The sequence below is a fragment of the Neoarius graeffei genome, chromosome 7 (assembly GCF_027579695.1).
Source record: "Neoarius graeffei isolate fNeoGra1 chromosome 7, fNeoGra1.pri, whole genome shotgun sequence".
NCBI classification, from domain to species: domain Eukaryota; kingdom Metazoa; phylum Chordata; class Actinopteri; order Siluriformes; family Ariidae; genus Neoarius; species Neoarius graeffei.
In genome coordinates this window covers 89,057,199-89,076,135 of record NC_083575.1, presented here as the reverse complement: position 1 = coordinate 89,076,135, position 18,937 = coordinate 89,057,199, and the positions used below count along the sequence as shown (strand labels likewise).

The window sequence follows — 18,937 nt, the reverse complement described above, 5'->3', positions numbered from 1 at the left end:
AATATAGAAAATTGTAAAGGGTTCACAAACTTTCAAGCACCACTGTATACACACAGGTGAGATATTTTAGATTATGAGTAGCTTGTATTAATATTACTTCTACTGCTATTACTAGTAATAATTCCAATGATGTTAAATTACTTTAGGACAGGGCTTTTCAAAGTGTGGGGCGCGCCTCCCCTGGGGGGTCCCAGAGTTCTTCGGGGGGGCGCAACGTGAGGAAAAATAAACCAGGATAAGTTACTATTGCGGACATTTAGCGAACTTCAGCTAGCCTTTACCAGAGACAAATGGATCGATTTTTAGTACCTAAAGCTACAGTGAGTGAGGAGACAGAGTCTGGGCCAAGCAAAAAAAAAACAGAGCCTCCAGAATGTTGCGATTTGCAACTTCAACGCAAATTCAACCAATCCCTGCGAATTCAGGGCAGTGTTGCAATTATATCCAATCACCGCAACTTTCCCGCAAATTTGACCAATCGTTGGCGTCGTCTTGAGGTGACGTCGACAAACTACCTTCCGCCTTACTTCCGTGTATACGTTCAAGAGAAGCAGCATGCGCGCAGTGTTGCCAGATTGGGCGGTTTCAAGTGCATTTTGGCGGGTTTTGAACATATTTTGGACTGGAAAGCGTCAGCAGTATCTGGCAACACTGCATACTTCCGTGTATACGTTCAAGAGAAGCAGCATGTGCGAGTCAGTGTTTATGTAGGCTTAAATTCTGTTACTGAAAGTGTGTTATGTTCACAGTGAAGGACTGTGCGCACTTTACATTATTTTTTTACTTAATACAAGAAATTAATGGCTGCCAACATTTTTGCCAAAATGGTATTTTATTTTCCATTGTTTAGGCAGCTTCAGCATCATACTGTGAGGTTCTGTTCAAATTGTTTTTTTTCTTTTATGAAGCCTGAGCCATTTATTTTATTAGTTTATAATTATTGTTTAATTTAGTCTTCAGGAGAGACTGCCTGCACACAGTACTAGTTTTAATAGTTTTTTTTTTTCTTACATGAAAGCTGAGGCATTTATATTATATTTTAAGGTAACTTCATGTTGTGCTGTGTGGTTCTCTGCACTTTAACTTTTGAACCAACAGGTGCATTTGGATAAGTAAAGCCTATTTTTCTGCATTTTTGTAGTCCTGGTAATCTTTTATATTGGTAAAGTTGTTTATAGGACCATTTCTCAGTGTCTTTGTTTGTTTTAATCAATAGTTTTTCAGTAATAACTTAATATTTAACATATCACTCAATTTTAATCACAAAAAGAGAAAATTGCAACAATTTCTCGCAACTTTCACTTCCTCCCGCAATGTAATCGCAACAAAAACCTAAAAAACACCGCAACTTTCATCGCAATTTTTTGGAAAAACCCCCTGCAACATCAGACATTTTAGCCCGCAACAATCACAAAAAAGGCCCGCGGAATCCTGGGGGGACTGAAAAAAGAAGGAAGTATGACCACGATTATTTAAAGTTTGGATTTTCATGGACTGGATCTGAAGATGCTCCACTGCCACAGTGTGTTGTCTGCCAAGAGGTGCTAGCTAACGATGCTATGAGATGTTTAAAATGTGTTAAACAAGATGTTTTAAAAAGCACAGATGTTTAAATGTGAAAAAGAAAAAAAATGTGTACAACAACCATTTTTTAAAAATACGAATGGAACATTAAGTATAGCAACAACAAAAATTGTAAGGGGGGGGGGCACTGTTGTTTATTTGCTCTCTGAGGGGGGGGCTGACTCTCCCACACTTTGAAAACCCCTGCTTTAGGAGATGCATGTGTCACTGTGACAACATAACAAAAATCAGTTAAGAGTTGCAGATGGCATCCAACATAACAGTGGTGCCAGGGCTGAATCATTGCTGGTTGGAAAAACAAGAGGCCTCTTTTATACGAGTTGAAAGAATTAAAGGAGTTTCATTACAGCAGATTTTGTCTGAATTTTAGCGTTATGGATTGAGCAAGAGTGCGGTATGATTCCGAGTCTGATACTGCTCTTCTAGAACAGTTCTATAAATAAGAATTTCATACTGAACAACTGAGATTCCCGACATGATGCAGTCAAATATTGTTTATTTTGCTCCAACCACGAAAATAGTTCCAAAGAAAACACAGCTGGATAAAGTGTTTCCTGTTGCCATGTACAGGGCTCGACATTAACTCTTTCATCCACTTATCCAGTCGGACAAGCAGCAAGATTTTTCACTTGTCCTGACCATAACCTTTTTATTCCTATATATTTACTAGTTCAATGAAAGGAAAGTGATGAACAAAAGTTTATCAAAAAGCAGGTACTGTATAGTTATGGGCGGCACGGTGGTGTAGTGGTTAGCGCTGTCGCCTCACAGCAAGAAGGTCCTGGGTTCGAGCCCCGTGGCCGGCGAGGGCCTTTCTGTGTGGAGTTTGCATGTTCTCCCCGTGTCCGCGTGGGTTTCCTCCAGGTGCTCCGGTTTCCCCCACAGTCCAAAGACATGCAGGTTAGGTTAACTGGTGACTCTAAATTGACCGTGAGTGTGAATGGTTGTCTGTGTCTATTGCTGTGTTCACACTTATACCGGTACGAAAGTGGTATACCGTATTTTCTGGACTATAGAGCGCACCTGTATATAAGCCGCATCCGCTCTATTTTAAAAAAAAATTTTAAAAAAAGATATACAAGCCGCACCGGGCTATAAGCCGCAGATATCTATGTTGAAAAATTAGATATTTACTGCATGTACAGAACGATTTTGTACTGTAAATGTACATGTATGTACCTGAACAGATTCTTTCCGAACAGTGTCTTTTAACACGGCAGCAACTTTGCTGATTAAAACGGAACAGAACCAAGAGAAAATAACCGGTATTTATTTACCTTCATTTCTCCTGTGTTTGAAACCACAAGTCACTTTAATCATCTTTGCTGGATTTGAAAATAATTACCAGTTAGTAATTTGTCGTGCGTGTTCTATCTGCTAAAGATCTGCTAATTCTTCTTTGCATTGATTTTTCGTCTATCTTATTTTTGATTCTACTTCCGGTTAGAGCGCCCCTAGCGGTGGAAGAAAAATCCACAGAATAGCCGCACCTTTGTATAAGCCGCATGATTCAAAACCTAGGAAAAAAGTAGCGGCTTATAGTCCAGAAAATACGGTAACTGTATCGATAGAAAGTATACCGGTACAGTTTAGTGCATCTGTCCACACTACCGAGAAATGTTTGCAGTTTTCTTTCACGGTAGTTGAAATGTGTGCGCGCGAAATGTTTCCGTGATTACCGAGTAACTTCCTTCCGAGAATATGGCGGATGAAACAACGTGTGTGTGCTTTTTGTTGTCAATGTACAGTCTGTATTTCTGGTGGTCATTTATTCAGTTGAATTGTATAATAGCCCAGGAGTAATAGGGTTATACCCGGAACAAATTAGTAACAAGCTGAAAATTTCAGAATATGTTCAGAATACCTTTAGGAATAACATACTAAAAGTCCCCGGAAATCCCCCTTGTGCTCTCTGAGAAATTCAAGATGGCGTCCAAAATGGCCACCAAATGGAGATCTGCCCATATCTCAGGCCCAAAACAAAATATTAATGCAATTAAAAGGTCAGAATATATGTTTTGTAGGGTAGAAGAGTAAATTCCAACATGTGTGTATTAATTACATTGTGTATTAACATTATATAATAACAATGTACACATTATTATAACAGTATATTTGTGTATAATGTGTTCGCTTGCCATGTCTGGTTAGATTGTCATATTTTTGGCACTGGGAGTTTCACTAAAACCAAAAACATTATGAACTCCAAAACATTACCTTCAATCCATTATAACAATTTATTTACATATATTGTTCATTATAACAAGAAGCTAATCCAACACAATAAATCATGGCGACTGAGTGTTCCTCAAATAATGAACCTATTTACAAGAAGACAACTGGTCATTGTTCTATAACTTTCAACTTCAACAATCAATAATAATTACAGACTTATAATTGTAAATCTATACATGTGCTATTTAATGTACACTACCGATTATACAGTGTGGATCCATTGGTTACTCGTTCACTCCGTATCATCCTATTCTGTTCACAAAACAACAAACACAATTACTAGGGGTTGGACCACTTATTTTCATTAATATTAATTAAAGTAAATTGGTGGTGTAAAATGAAAAATGGCATGTTAAAAGGTCATGCTGAGTTCAGTCATTTTTAAAAGGTCATGCTGAGTTTAGTCATTTTTTGTCCGAACACACTGGCATTGCTAGTAGTAAAGACTGGCGCTAGAAACTCAAAGATTAATTTTTTTCCACCCTTAAACAAGCTTGAATAAATTCCCTACTTCATTGATGGTACAACAAAGGTCCAAGCATTACAACTGAGGCACTGAGAAGTGTTTAAGTCTACTCATTGTTTATAAGAAAGAGCTTTTATCGAGGCAGACCTTTTTGTCATGAAAGTCGCCGGAATGTTGAAGAAGTGTACTGAAACGGCTTGCCATTGTAGTTTTAGAAGATAGAGTTCTCAAATTTAATTTCCCTTTAATATTTTATCAAAGCTTAAAGATGCACTAAATATTAAGGAAATTGATGTCTAATTGTTGTCTTACATTATGTTCATGTATGTAGGTAGCCTACTAAGCTAATCTGTCAATCATGTCAACCATCAAATTCCATGTAATTTCCACATTAATGACCTTGTAATCTTGGTTAATTTTAATTTTAACAGTGTGACAATGGTGAGTTTGCATTGCTTGTATGAGAGAACATATAATTTAACATTTTAATTGCATTTATATTATGTTTTATCCCTGAGATATTGAAAAATCTCCAATCGGCGGCCATTTTGGACGCCATCTTGAATTTCTCAGAGAGCACAAGGTGGATTCCCGGGGACTTTTAGTATGTTATTCCTAAGGGTATTCTGAACATATTCTGAAAAATTCAGCTTGTTACTAATTTGTTCTGGGTTGGACTCAATTTTGAGCTAATGCTCTTGGGCTATAAAACGCGCCAGGCAGTTGAGAAAGAAACAAAGAAAACAAATCTCCCTTTCTTCCCCCTCTCTCCCTCTTCCCTTCTCTTCCCCTCTCCCTCCCTCCCCCTTTCTTTGCTCCATGTAGCTCCACGGTCGTTTTGAGCCATTTTGACGTTTTATTTACAGCTGGAAAGCACGTGCGTATTGTATTGTATGAATAATCCGGATTACGTAGGAATGGTTCATTGCGCATGCGCATTATATTTGTATCGATACAGAGCCACTTCATCTGTCCACACTACAGCGAAGCGCTACAGTACCGATACTGTACTGGTACAAAACCCATACATTTGTGGGTTTCGTACCGATGCAGTTATACCGCTACAGTACCGGTATAGTTGCTAGTGTGGACAGGTGTTGCGGTACGAAAGTAGTTTCATATCGGTACAAAATCCCTAGTGTGGACAGGGTATATGTGTCAGCCCTGTGATGACCTGGCGACTTGTCCAGGGTGTACCCCGCCTTTCGCCCGTAGTCAGCTGGGATAGGCTCCAGCTTGCCTGCGACCCTGTAGCACAGGATAAAGCGGCTAGAGATAATGAGATGAGATATAAAGGACAGACATAAACTTGCAGTCAGCTCTGTGTTTTAGTATAGCGGAAATGGCGATGAGACCGATAGACTGTGCCATTACAGATGTCCAGGTCATTCACTCAGACAGCTACCTATCTGAATCACTTTAATCATAAAAATTACAATATTAGATTTATTGTTAATGCTTAAAACTATTCCTGTGCCATTGTTGAGGTCTCAAGGCATTTATAAATGAAAGTGAGGCCATGGCTCTGCGTATATGCTTAAAGATGAGGATACAGAGGGACCATGATGGGCCTGGTTTGTCCACACTAATATTTGATACTTCTTGATATAATAGCTTGGAGAAGAAATAGATTCAAAGACTTAGAAAGAAGTCTTCACTGTTTGCATGGGGAGAGACTTAAAAAATGTACATAAATCTGACCCAAATTATTTTCAAATGATTTTTTTTTAATGATGCTGATGATTTGATTTGGGCGGCACGGTGGTGTAGTGGTTAGCGCTGTTGCCTCACAGCAAGAAGGTCCTGGGTTCGAGCCCCGTGGCCGACGAGGGCCTTTCTGTGTGGAGTTTGCATGTTCTCCCCGTGTCTGCGTGGGTTTCCTCTGGGTGCTCCGGTTTCCCCCACAGTCCAAAGACATGCAGGTTAGGTTAACTGGTGACTCTAAATTGACCGTAGGTGTGAATGTGAGTGTGAATGGTTGTCTGTGTCTATGTGTCAGCCCTGTGATGACCTGGCGACTTGTCCAGGGTGTACCCCGCCTTTCGCCCGTAGTCAGCTGGGATAGGCTCCAGCTTGCCTGCGACCCTGTAGAACAGGATAAAGCGGCTCGAGATAATGAGATGAGATAATGAGATGAGATTACAACACACCATACTTCTGCATGATTGAAATGACTATTTTTTTATTACACCGACACAAAAACGTTTCACACACTCCGAGCAGTAGTGAGGTTTCGCTCCTGGATGTTGTGTAAAACTCGTCCCACAGAGCGAGCAGTGATAGTGCTTCTGATCTGTGTGAATGCGCTGATGGCTTTTAAAAGATCTGTATTCTGTAAAACTCATCCCACACTGTAAGCAGTAATGTGGCTTCTTCTCTCCTGTGTGAATGCGCTGGTGTGTCTTTAAATGACTTAATTTTCTAAAACTCTTCCCGCACTGCGAGCACTGATGTGGCTTCTTCTCCCCTGTATGAATGCGCTGGTGTGTTTTTAAACGACTTAACTCTCTGAAACTCATCCCACACTGTGAGCAGTAATGTGGCTTCTTTCCTGTATGGATAAGCTGGTGGTTTTTTAAAGTACTATGCTGTGAAAAACTCTTTCCACACTGTGAACATGGATGCAGCTTCCCGGTATGAACGTGCTGGTGGTTTTTTAAACTACTTCGGAGTGTAAAACTCTTCCCGCACTCCGATTCGGAGCAGTGATACGGTTTCTCTCCGGTGTGAACGCGCTGGTGGTTTTTAAAAGTACTGTGTCGTGTAAAACTCTTCCCGCACTGGGAGCAGTAATATGGCTTCTCTCCAGAGTGAACGCGTTGGTGGTTGTTAAAAGTGCTCTGGAGCGTAAAACTCTTCCCGCACTGCGAGCACTGATACGGTTTCTCTCCGGTGTGAATGCGCTGGTGGTTTTTAAAAGTACTCTGCAGGGTAAAACTCTTCCCACAGTCTGAGCATTCAAACGGTTTCTCTCTAGTGTGAATGCGTTGGTGGTTTTTAAGATTACTTTGCTGGGAAAAGGTCTTCCCGCACTGTGAGCACTGATGGGGCTTTTCTCCTGTGTGGATGAGATGGTGCTGTTTAAGATGACCTTTTCGAGTGAAGCGCTTTCCACACAGCGAGCAGGAGTAAATTCTCTCCTTGCCAGTTTCTGAATGAATCCCACCGTGATGGTTTTTAGCCTGATGGAACTCACATGATGATGATGATGATGATATTTCACTCTGCAGTAGAAAAAAAGAGACAGAGATAATAGGTTAGATAATAGGTTAGATAATAGGTTTTCAAAGTGTGGGAGAGTCCGCCCCCCCTCAGAGAGCAAATAAACAACAGCGCCCCCCCTTACAATTTTTATTGTTGCTATACTTAATGTTCCATTCGTATTTAAAAAAATGGTTGTTGTACACTTTTTTTTTTATTTTAAACATATGAGCTTTTTTAAAGGAACAGTCCACCGTACTTCCATAATGAAATATGTTCTTCTCTGAATTGAGACGAGCTGATCCGTACCTCTCCGAGCTTTGCGCAACCTCCCAGTCAGCCAGACGTGCTGTCACTCCTGTTAGCAATGTAGCTAGGCTCAGCATGGCCAATGGTATTTTTTGGGGCTGTAGTTAGATGCGACCAAACTCTTCTACGTTTTTCCTGTTTACATAGGTTTATATGACCAGTGACATGAAACAAAGTTCAGTTACACAAATCGAAATGTAGCGATTTTCTATGCTATGGAAAGTCCGCACTATAATGACAGGCGTACTAACACCTTCTGCGCGCTTCGACAGCGCATTGATACCTTCACTCCTCTTCGGGCAGGGCCAGGCGGGCAAATGCCCTGGTCCGTCCGCCCTGTCTAAAAAAATGGTACAACTCGAGCCCCATGGTAAAATTGGGACTTTGTCATTTTTCCGCATGAGGCCCATGGTAAAACCACACTTCCAGGAGGGGCTGCCGTCTGCCTCCCAAGCTGGCCGAGAGCGCTCCTCGTCGGGCACGGCCAGGCGGGCGAATGCCCTGGTCCGTCCACCCTGTCTAAAAAAAAAAAATGGTACAACTCCGAGTGAAGGTATCAATGCGCTGTCGAAGCGCGCAGAAGGCGTTAGTACGCCTGTCATTATAGTGCGGACTTTCCATAGCATAGAAAATCGCTACGTTTCGATTTGTGTAACTGAACTTTGTTTCATGTCACTGGTCATATAAACCTATGTAAACAGGAAAAACGTGGAAGAGTTTGGTCGCATCTAACTACAGCCCCAAAAAATACCATTGGCCATGCTGAGCCTAGCTACATTGCTAACAGGAGTGACAGCGCGTCTGACTGACTGGGAGGTCGCGCAAAGCTCGGAGAGGTACGGATCAGCTCGTCTCAATTCAGATAAGAGCATATTTCATTATGGCAGTACGGTGGACTGTGCTTTTAAAACCTCTTTTTGACACATTTTAAACATCTGTGCTTTTTAAAACCTCTTTTTGACACATTTTAAACATCTGTGCTTTTTAAAACCTCTGACACATTTTAAACATCTGTGCTTTTTAAACCCTCTTTTTGACACATTTTAAACATCTGTGCTTTTTAAACCCTCTTTTTGACATTTTAAACATCTGTGCTTTTTTAAAACCTCTTTTTTACACATTTTAAACATCTGTGCTTTTTAAAACCTCTTTTTGACATTTTAAACACCTGTGCTTTTTTAAAATCTCTTTTTTTTACACATTTTAAACATCTGTGCTTTTTTAAAATCTCTTTTTTACACATTTTAAACATCTGTGCTTTTTTAAAACCTCTTCTTTTTTTTTTTTTTTTTACACATTTTAAACATCTCATAGCATCGTTAGCTAGCACCTCTTGGCAGACAACACACTGTGGCAGTGGAGCATCTTCAGATCCAGTCCATGAAAATCCAAACTTTAAATAATCGTGGTCATACTTCCTTCCTTTTTTTGCTTGGCCCAGACTCTGTCTCCTCACTCACTGTAGCTTTCGGTACTAAAAATCGACCCATTTTGTCTCTGGCAAAGGCTAGCTGAAGTTCGCTAAATGTCCGCAATAGTAACTTATTCTGGTTTATTTTTCCTCGAGTTGCGCCCCCCCTGAAGAACTCTGGCGCCCCCTAGGGGAGGCGCGCCCCACACTTTGAAAAGCCCTGGGTTCAACAGTATCAGGTCCTGATTCCACCTTGTATTAACATGTGGTAAGCTCTCGGCTCCCGGGTTGCGCAAGAGAAAAGTGAGATCAAATAACCATATGCGTCACGCCACGGGATTTTTGTACCAGATGCTCTGTTTACAGAACATGTAGAAACAGCGTTTGCACCGTTTTCGCTGGCTGATCCAGCAACTATCAACAAATAATCACCTCAATAGCACTCCTACGGGATACATTTGCCACTTTTAAAGGAGAACTGAAGGCAAATTTATTATCATCAAAATTCTGTTTCTCTCATTTTATTAAATATCGGAATGCATGTTTGATGGCTATTTTGTCGCTGCTGTAGCAAGTTATGAGTGTTTGAAATATGCTCTGTAATATATATCAGTCCATATGTCAAAGCGATGGCCGTAAACGAGATTCATTGAGACCTGTGCAAGACATCGTAGGACAGAAGTAAAACGTACAGCGGAACTCAAAGTCACCGACATCTGCCAATGATGTCAAAAGACGCACACGCCCTCTTTTGAATGCTGACGTAATCACGCCGGAAGATCTCCGTGTCCGAAATCGCTCCCTACTCACTACATAGCGAGGACGCCATTTTGTAGTGCTGTCCGAAACCTTAGCGAGGATTATTTACACCCTATACAGTGCACTCAAAGTATCCCACAATGCATCACGAAAAGCAGTGTACAACGATGGTCACTAACCAAAGCAATATATCCCATCATGCATTGCGGTCGCGCTGAAAGAAATCAAATTAAAAGTCTCAAATTTGATTTAATAAAAGGCAGCGGCAAAGAAGAAAGAAAGGATTCAGCCTTGATTTAAAAGAACTGAAAGATGCAGGGACTTTGTATTGATTCATGTCGGAAATGTGCTCAGGAAATATGGATTCATCGCAAAAACACACGCACGTATTTATTATTTTGAAACCCACCAGCCAACTGATCCGGCACGTTTTAATTGTGCGACAGTAATGACGTAAATACCAGCATGACGGACGAATGTCCGAAAGTGTTTTTTTTTTTTTTTCATTTAACCAATGGTTCAAAATCGTATGGAATAATCTCCATCACTAATGAAGCTGGCAAATCTTGAAATTAATCTAAATTGGAATGATATGGCGATCTGGCCGCTGTGCAAACAGTTTTCAAAATGGCGGCGCTGACACTTTACGTTTGAAGTCTCGCACAAGTCTCGTGAAGATCGCGCAGATAAGCGACGCCTGCCGTGGACCAAATGAACTACATTCAACATGGCTAAAGACCGAAAAGCATAATATAATATGCCAATACGAGTCACGATATGGGGCGGCACAGTGGTGTAGTGGTTAGCGCTGTCACCTCACAGCAAGAAGGTCCGGGTTCGAGCCCCGTGGCCGGCGAGGGCCTTTCTGTGTGGAGTTTGTATGTTCTCCCCGTGTCCGCATGGGTTTCCTCCGGGTGCTCCGGTTTCCCCCACAGTCCAAAGACATGCGGGTTAGGTTAACTGGTGACTCTAAATTGACCGTAGGTGTGAATGTGAGTGTGAATGGTTGTCTGTGTCTATGTGTCAGCCCTGTGATGACCTGGCGACTTGTCTAGGGTGAACCCCGCCTTTCGCCCGTAGTCAGCTGGGATAGGCTCCAGCTTGCCTGCGACCCTGTAGAACAGGATAAAGCGGCTACAGATAATGAGATGAGATGAGCGCAGTTTTCAGGCAACATTCACTTGGCAGCACAAACAGTTCACCTTGTGTTTTCTTGACCTACCAAGCAGCATTTTGTGGTCTCAACAAATCTGGGAAATTCGCCAATAATCTACATTTAAGATTGTCTCCTGATGGATTCACAAGCTTTTGTATCATCTGTAGTCAGTGCCTGGAAAATGGACCATTTTGCACACGATTTCATGTGAGACTGATAGTAACCTCCCTCGGTCCAATTTCACTTTGGTTTATATTTCCTACATACAGAGGCTTGGTAGTTTAATGCAGCAGGTACTGTATAACTCAAAAACCATAATCTTAGCATCTGGTATGAAAATCGGATGGACTGACATATCCATCTGTGGCAGAGAGCACAAGAGAGAAAAATTGGGCTATGCTCTTTCTCCTCCGTCAATTACAGCAACACTAGCCACACCAGCCTTCGCCTTTCCTGGTTGGTAGCTGGAGTATGATAAGGGAGAGTTCTCTATTAATAGCTTTCGCTCACATGAACATACTTCTTGTGCTTTATTTATGAATGACAAACAATAGCAACTTAAGAGAGGCGAGTAAAAAAATAAAAATAAAATCCTAAGTTGCACAGACTACTTAGCAGTACAGTGGTGCTTGAAAGTTTGTGAACCCTTTAGGATTTTCTATACATTTCTGCATAAATACGACCTAAAACATCATCAGATTTTCACACAAGTCCTAAAAGTAGATAAAGAGAACCCAGTTCAACAAATGAGACAAAAATATTATACTTGGTCATTTATTTATTGAGGAAAATGATCCACTATTACATCTCTGTGAGTGGCAAAAGTATGTGAACCTTTGCTTTCAGTATCTGGTGTGACCCCCTTGTGCAGCAATAACTGCAGCTAAACATTTCCGGTAACTGTTGATCAGTCGTGCACACCGGCTTGGAGGAATTTTAGCCCATTCCTCCGTACAGAACAGCTTCAAGTCTGGGATGTTGGTGGGTTTCCTCACATGAGCTGCTCGCTTCAGGTCCTTCCACAACATTTCCATTGGATTAAGGTCAGGACTTTGACTTGGCCATTCCAAAACATTACCTTTATTCTTCTTTAACCATTCTTTGGTAGAACGACTTGTGTGCTTAGGGTCGTTGTCTTGCTGCATGACCCACCTTCTCTTGAGATTCAGTTCATGGACAGATGTCCTGACATTTTCCTTTAGAATTCACTGGTATAATTAAGAATTCATTGTTCCATCAATGATGGTAAGCTGTCCTGGCCCAGATGCAGCAAAACAGGCCCAAACCATGATACTACCACCACCATGTTTCACAGATGGGATAAGGTTCTTATGCTGGAATGCAGTGTTTTCCTTTCTCCAAACATAATGCTTCTCATTTAAACCAAAAAGTTCTATTTCGGTCTCGTCTCTCCACAAAACATTTTTCCAATAGCCGTCTGGCTTGTCCACGTGATCTTTAGCAAACTGCAGATGAGCAGCAATGTTCTTTTTGGAGAGCAGTAGCTTTCTCCTTGCAACCCTGCCATGCACACCATTGTTGTTCAGTGTTCTCCTGATGGTGGACTCATGAACATTAACATTAGCCAATGCGAGAGAGGCCTTCAGTTGCTTAGAAGTTACCCTGGGGTCCTTTGTGACCTCTCTGACGATTACATGCCTTGCTCTTGGAGTGATCTTTGTTGGTCGACCACTCCTGGAAAGGAGTGGAAAGTGGAAAGGAAATGGTCTTGAATTTCCTCCATTTGTACACAATCTGTCTGACTGTGGATTGGTGGAGTCCAAACTCTTTAGAGATGGTTTTGTAACCTTTTCCAGCCTGATGAGCATCAACAACGCTTTTTCTGAGGTCCTCAGAAATCTCCTTTGTTCGTGCCATGATACACTTCCACAAATGTGTTGTGAAGATCAGACTTTGATAGATCCCTGTTCTTTAAATAAAACAGGGTGCCCACTCACACCTGATTGTCATCCCATTGATTGAAAACATCTGACTCTAATTTCACCTTCAAATTAACTGCTAATCCGAGAGGTTCACATACTTTTGCCACTCATAAATATGTAATATTGGATCATTTTCATTAGGTTAACTGGTGACTCTAAATTGACTGTAGGTGTGAATGTGAATGGTTGTCTGTGTCTATGTGTCAGCCCTGTGATGACCTGGCGACTTGTCCAGGGTGTACCCCGCCTTTCGCCCGTAGTCAGCTGGGATAGGCTCCAGCTTGCCTGCGACCCTGTAGAACAGGATAAAGCGGCTAGAGATAATGAGATGAGATGAAATAAATGACCAAGTATAATATTTTTGTCTCATTTGTTTAACTGTGTTCTCTGTGTCTACTTTAAGGACTTGTGCGAAAATCTGATGATGTTTTCGGTCGTATTTATGCAGAAATATAGAAAATTCTAAAGGGTTCACAAACTTTCAAGCACCACTGTAATCCCCAACTGCTCCTCAGGCTGCTCTTGGCATGTTATACGTCGAATATACTGAAAGCCAGATAACACAGGGAGCAAAAGAGGTCTGGTTCTTCTCAAGGTTTCTTGCTCATGTTATCTCAGGGAGTTTGGAGTTTTTCCACACCACCATCACCTTTGTCTTCCTCATTAGGGAGAAATCTCAATCCATAACTATGTCCAGATTTCTGCAAAGCTGCTTTGGGACAATGTCCATTGTTTAAAGGTATGACAAAGAGAACAGAGCTGAATTTTAATCGAATACTTCAGAATCAGAGTAGACGTAAAGAAAGTTGGTGAATTCAAGTACCTGGGGTCGACTGTGCAGGAAAATGGGGGCTGTGATAGTGAGGTGAGAAAGAGAGCGCAGGCAGGGTGGAGCAGTTGGAGAAGGATTTCGGGAGTCATTTGTGATAGGAAAGTCCCAGCAAAAGTGAAAGGTAAGATGTATAAAGACAGTAGTGAGACCAGCTATGATCATGGCCGTAGCCAGCTATGAGGCCACCGAGGTCCGGACCTCGGTCATTTTTAAGAGCTGAAAATACATTTGTAGGCTAAATATTCAACTGGATAAAAAAAGAACAACATTAAAACATCTCCGTAAAAAGTGCATTGTTAATTATGTTAAACGTTGATTCTGTCTTCTGTGTCTGTTTCATGCGTGTGGCTCGGAGACCAAGAACACAAAAGCGAATGAGGGCGCGACTCGGGGGAGGAACGCAGTGCAGTAGACAGGTTTTTTTCATGGTAACCATCAGCACACTTTCATGAAGCTGTTAAATTTACATTTTCAAAGCAGCGCAGTTGTAGCCTACCTTGTTTGTGATTTTAAAAATAAAACATTCGATAAGCCAAAGCAATAGAGTGGAAAGTTTCAACTTATGTTTGCCTTGGATAACTTTGCCTTGTGATATTAGAGAGGGTAAGAGGATCTTGGCAGGACTGGGTCCTCTGCGTCTGTATCTTGCGTGTGTGGGAGAGCAAGAACAGAAAAAAAAACAAGATAGGGCAGGCTATGAGTGTGTGCGACCCCCAAAAGAACACAGTTGGAGACACTGTGAGCGCTCATTCTAGAGCGTGTGCATGGTAACCATCAGCGCACTTCCATAAAGCTGTTAAAATTTAGCCTACAGGTTTTCGAAGCAGTACAGCTTTGTTTGTGAACTTTAATAAATCATTCGGTAAGTCAAAGTAATATTTGTAAGAAGGGTTCTGACTTGATTTTGCTGTGGTGACTCCTCATTGCTTGGGCCAGATCAAAGCTTAAATTATTCTTATTCTTGCCACATAAATTTTTTTTCCCCAAAACTGATGATATTCGGTTCAAACACCATTAAAAGTTATTTCAGGAATAGATCTCGTGTGTGACATTTAAATGAAAAGGGTGAATTACACATGTCGAAAATTTTTCAGGGCGCACTTTACGCATCGCGGACCTCGGTGATTTTAAAATGCTGGATATGGCCCTGGCTGTGATGTATGGATTGGAGACTGTACCCTTAAAGGAACAGTCCACCGTATTTCCATAATGAAATATGCTCTTACCTGAATTGAGACGAGCTGCTCCGTACCTATCCGAGCTTTGCGCGACCTCCCAGTTAGTCAGACGCAGTCAGACGCGCTGTCACTCCTGTTAGCAATGTAGCTAGGCTCAGTATGGCCAACGGTATTTTTTGGGGCTGTAGTTAGATGTGACCAAACTCTTCCGCGTTTTTCCTGTTTACATAGGTTTATATGACCAGTGATATGAAACAAGTTCAGTTAAAAAAATTGAAACGTAGCGATTTTCTATGCTATGGAAAGTCCGCACTATAATGACAGGCGTACTAACACCTTCTGCGCGCTTCGGCAGCGCATTGATACGGAGCTCAGATATCAATGCGCTGTCGAAGCGCGCAGAAGGTGTTAGTACGCCTGTCATTATAGTGCCGACTTTCCATAGCATAGAAAATAGCTACGTTTCAATTTGTGTAACTGAACTTGTTTCATATCACTGGTCATATAAACCTATGTAAACAGGAAAAACGCGGAAGAGTTTGGTCGCATCTAACTACAGCCCCAAAAAATACCGTTGGCCATACTGAGCCTAGCTACATTGCTAACAGGAGTGACAGCGCGTCGGACTGCGTCTGACTGACTGGGAGGTCGCGCAAAGCTCGGATAGGTACGGAGCAGCTCGTCTCAATTCAGGTAAGAGCATATTTCATTATGGAAATACGGTGGACTGTTCCTTTAACAAAGAGACAGGAGGCAAAGTTGGAGGTGACGGAGTTGCGATGGGAGGTTGGACAGGATAAGGAACGAGCACATCAGAGGGACAGCGCATGTGGAGAGCTTGGGAATTAAGCTAAGAGGGATGAGACTGAGATGGTATGGGCACATCCTGAGAAGAGATGCAGAGCATGTTGGAAGGAGAATGTTGAGGATGGAGCTGCCGGGCACATGAAAACGAGGATGGATGTGGTGAGAGAGGCTATGAAAGTGGCAGGTGTGGTAGAGAAGGATGCTGAAGACAGGGAGCAATGGAGACGAAAGATCTGCTGTGGCGACCCCTAATCGGGAGCAGCCAAAAGAAGAAGAAGACAACTTCAGAATCAGAGCAATGTTTGTGGGGAGCAGCGAGTATTTGGTGAAGTTATGGTCTCTTATATTGAAGAAGAAATTGCATGCAATGTTTACTTTCAAGGTTATTGACAGATCCATCTGCATGACATTGACAGAGTGCACAAGTTCATAGGAGACAATAAAAATGCTCTGGATTGTTCTTTCATCTTTTAACATCACAGTGTACAGTCCTTTTATTGTCATGTGCACAGATGTACAATGAAAGACTTAGTTGCATGTCGTTTCTCAAGACTACACATAAAAATACTGACATGTACAGTTAATTTAGACTGAAATAAACTCACGTGGACCGAGCTTGTATTCACATCCTCAGGGTCTGTAGAAGAGTCTTCATCTCGTTTCTCAGGTTTAATAAAATCTACGCATTTATAAGTGTCCGTCATTATATATTCCACAAAAACACTATCAGTTCCTTCACTTGTCCGAGCTTGGCATAGTTTTGTTTGTTTTTAATCAGCAAAATTTTCACGAGTAAACAATAAGATTTTTAGCAGCAGGGCGCCGCCATGTTGAATCTCGCCGCATCTCGCGAGATTATGAGTTCAACGCTTTGGCGCACTGTATGTTGGGATAAAAAACAACTCAGCTAGTCACACAAATGAAGGCTGATATAACACCTTCCTGACATTTTTTAAAGCCCAGTATTTTAATCATATTTGTTTATGGCTTGGAATTCTTAGTATTGTTAGAATCATGAGTTTAGTTCAATTTTAGAATTTTTATTTTCCAATTCTCATTTCAAAATCTGTGATCAACTTCATCTCATTATCTCTAGTCGCTTTATCCTGTTCTACAGGGTCGCAGGCAAGCTGGAGCCTATCCCAGCTGACTACGGGCGAAAGGCGGGGTACACCCTGGACAAGTCGCCAGGTCATCACAGGGCTGACACATAGACACAGACAACCATTCACACACCTTCACATTCACACCTACAGTCAATTTAGAGTCACCAGTTAACCTAACCTGCATGTCTTTGGACTGTGGGGGAAACCGGAGCACCCGGAGGAAACCCACGCGGACACGGGGAGAACATGCAAACTCCACACAGAAAGGCCCTCGCCGGCCACGGGGCTCGAACCCGGACCTTCTTGCTGTGAGGCGACAGCGCTAACCACTACGCCACCATGCCGCCCCTGGTGGAATACATTTCTCTTCTTATTTGAAAAACAAGATTACCCATCAGGGGATGGCACGGTGGTGTAGTGTCGCCTCACAGCAAGAAGGTCCTGGGTTCGAGCCCAACAGCTGACGAAGGCCTTTCTATGTAGAGTTTGCATGTTCTCCCCATGTCTGCATGGGTTTCCTCTGGGTGCTCCGGTTTCCCCCACAGTCCAAAGACATGCAGGTTAGGTTAACTGGTGACTCTAAATTGAGCGTAGGTGTGAATGTGAGTGTGAATGGTTGTCTGTGTCTATGTGCCAGCCCTGTGATGACCTGGCGACTTGTCCAGGGTGTACCCCGCCTTTCGCCCGTAGTCAGCTGGGATAGGCTCCAGCTTGCCTGCAACCCTGTAGAACAGGATAAAGCGGCTAGAGATAATGGATGGATGGATGGATTACCCATCAGTTTGAATTCTCTAATGTTACCAGTTCTGAGATCCACAAAATAATCAAAGATCAACATTCCAAAACCAGCTTCGGTTATGATGAAGTTTCTGTAAAAAACCTTAAAGTATATTTCTGAAATCATTATAGACCCAACAGCACTTATCATAAACCAATCAATCAACAATGGTATATTTCCTGACCTATTGAAAATAGCTAGAGTAACAGCTCTCTTCAAAAATGGTGACAGTACAGTTGCAGATAATTATAGACCCATCTCCCTTCTACCTGCTATTTCAAAAGTTTTTGAGAAGGTAATGTTTAACCAAATGTACAATTATTTCAAATCAAAACTGCTTTTCTACTGTATGAAGGCCAATACGGATTTCGTGATGAATATTTTACAGAAATGGCATCACTAGAAATAAATGATAGGATTCTATATAATATGGATAAGGGAGAGATCCCCATAGCCATCTTTTTGGACTTATCCAAGGCCTTTGACACTCTTGATCATACTATTCTTTTAGAAAAAATTTCTTTCTGTGGTGTTACAGGGACTGCAAATGATCTGATAAGAAGTTATCTTACAACCCCAATTCCAAAAAAGTTGGGACACTGTGTAAAATGTAAATAAAAACAGAATGCAATGATTTGCAAATCTCATAAACCCATATTTTTTTTTTCACAATAGAACATAGACAACATATGAAATGTTTAAACTGAGACATTTTACTATTTCATGAAAAATATACGCTCATTTTGAATTTGATGGCAGCAACACATCTCAAAAAAGTTGGGACAGGGGGCAACAAAAAGCTGGAAAAGTGAGTGGTACTAAAAAGAAACAGCTGGAGGAACATTTTGCAACTAATTAGGTTAACTGACAACAGGTCAGTAACATGACTAGGTATAAAAAGAGCATCTTAGAGAGGCTGAGTCTCTCAGAAGTAAAGATGGGCAGAAGTTCACCAGTCTGTGAAAGACTGTGTCTACAAATTGTGGAACAATTTCAGAATAATGTTTCTCAATGTGAAATTGTGAAGACTTCCAATATCTCATTATCTACAGCATATAATATAATCAAAAGATTCTGAGAATCTGACTAAATCTCTGTGCACAAGGGACAAGGCCAAAAATCAGTACTGGATGCCCGTGATCTTTGGGCCCTCAGGCAGCACTGCATTAAAA

General features: G+C 41.6%; 1 protein-coding gene across 1 annotated transcript in view; it reads right to left on the bottom strand.

The window, feature by feature from the left end:
* Nucleotides 1-6,316: 6,316 nt before the first annotated feature.
* Nucleotides 6,317-18,937, bottom strand: part of LOC132889752 (zinc finger protein 850-like) — a 44,304-nt gene continuing 31,683 nt past the window's right edge. Inside the window, exon 3 of the mRNA XM_060926559.1 lies at nt 6,317-7,376. Within this exon, the coding sequence (XP_060782542.1) occupies nt 6,460-7,376 (917 nt within the window). The 3' untranslated portion in view covers nt 6,317-6,459. The remainder of the gene's footprint in view (nt 7,377-18,937) is intronic.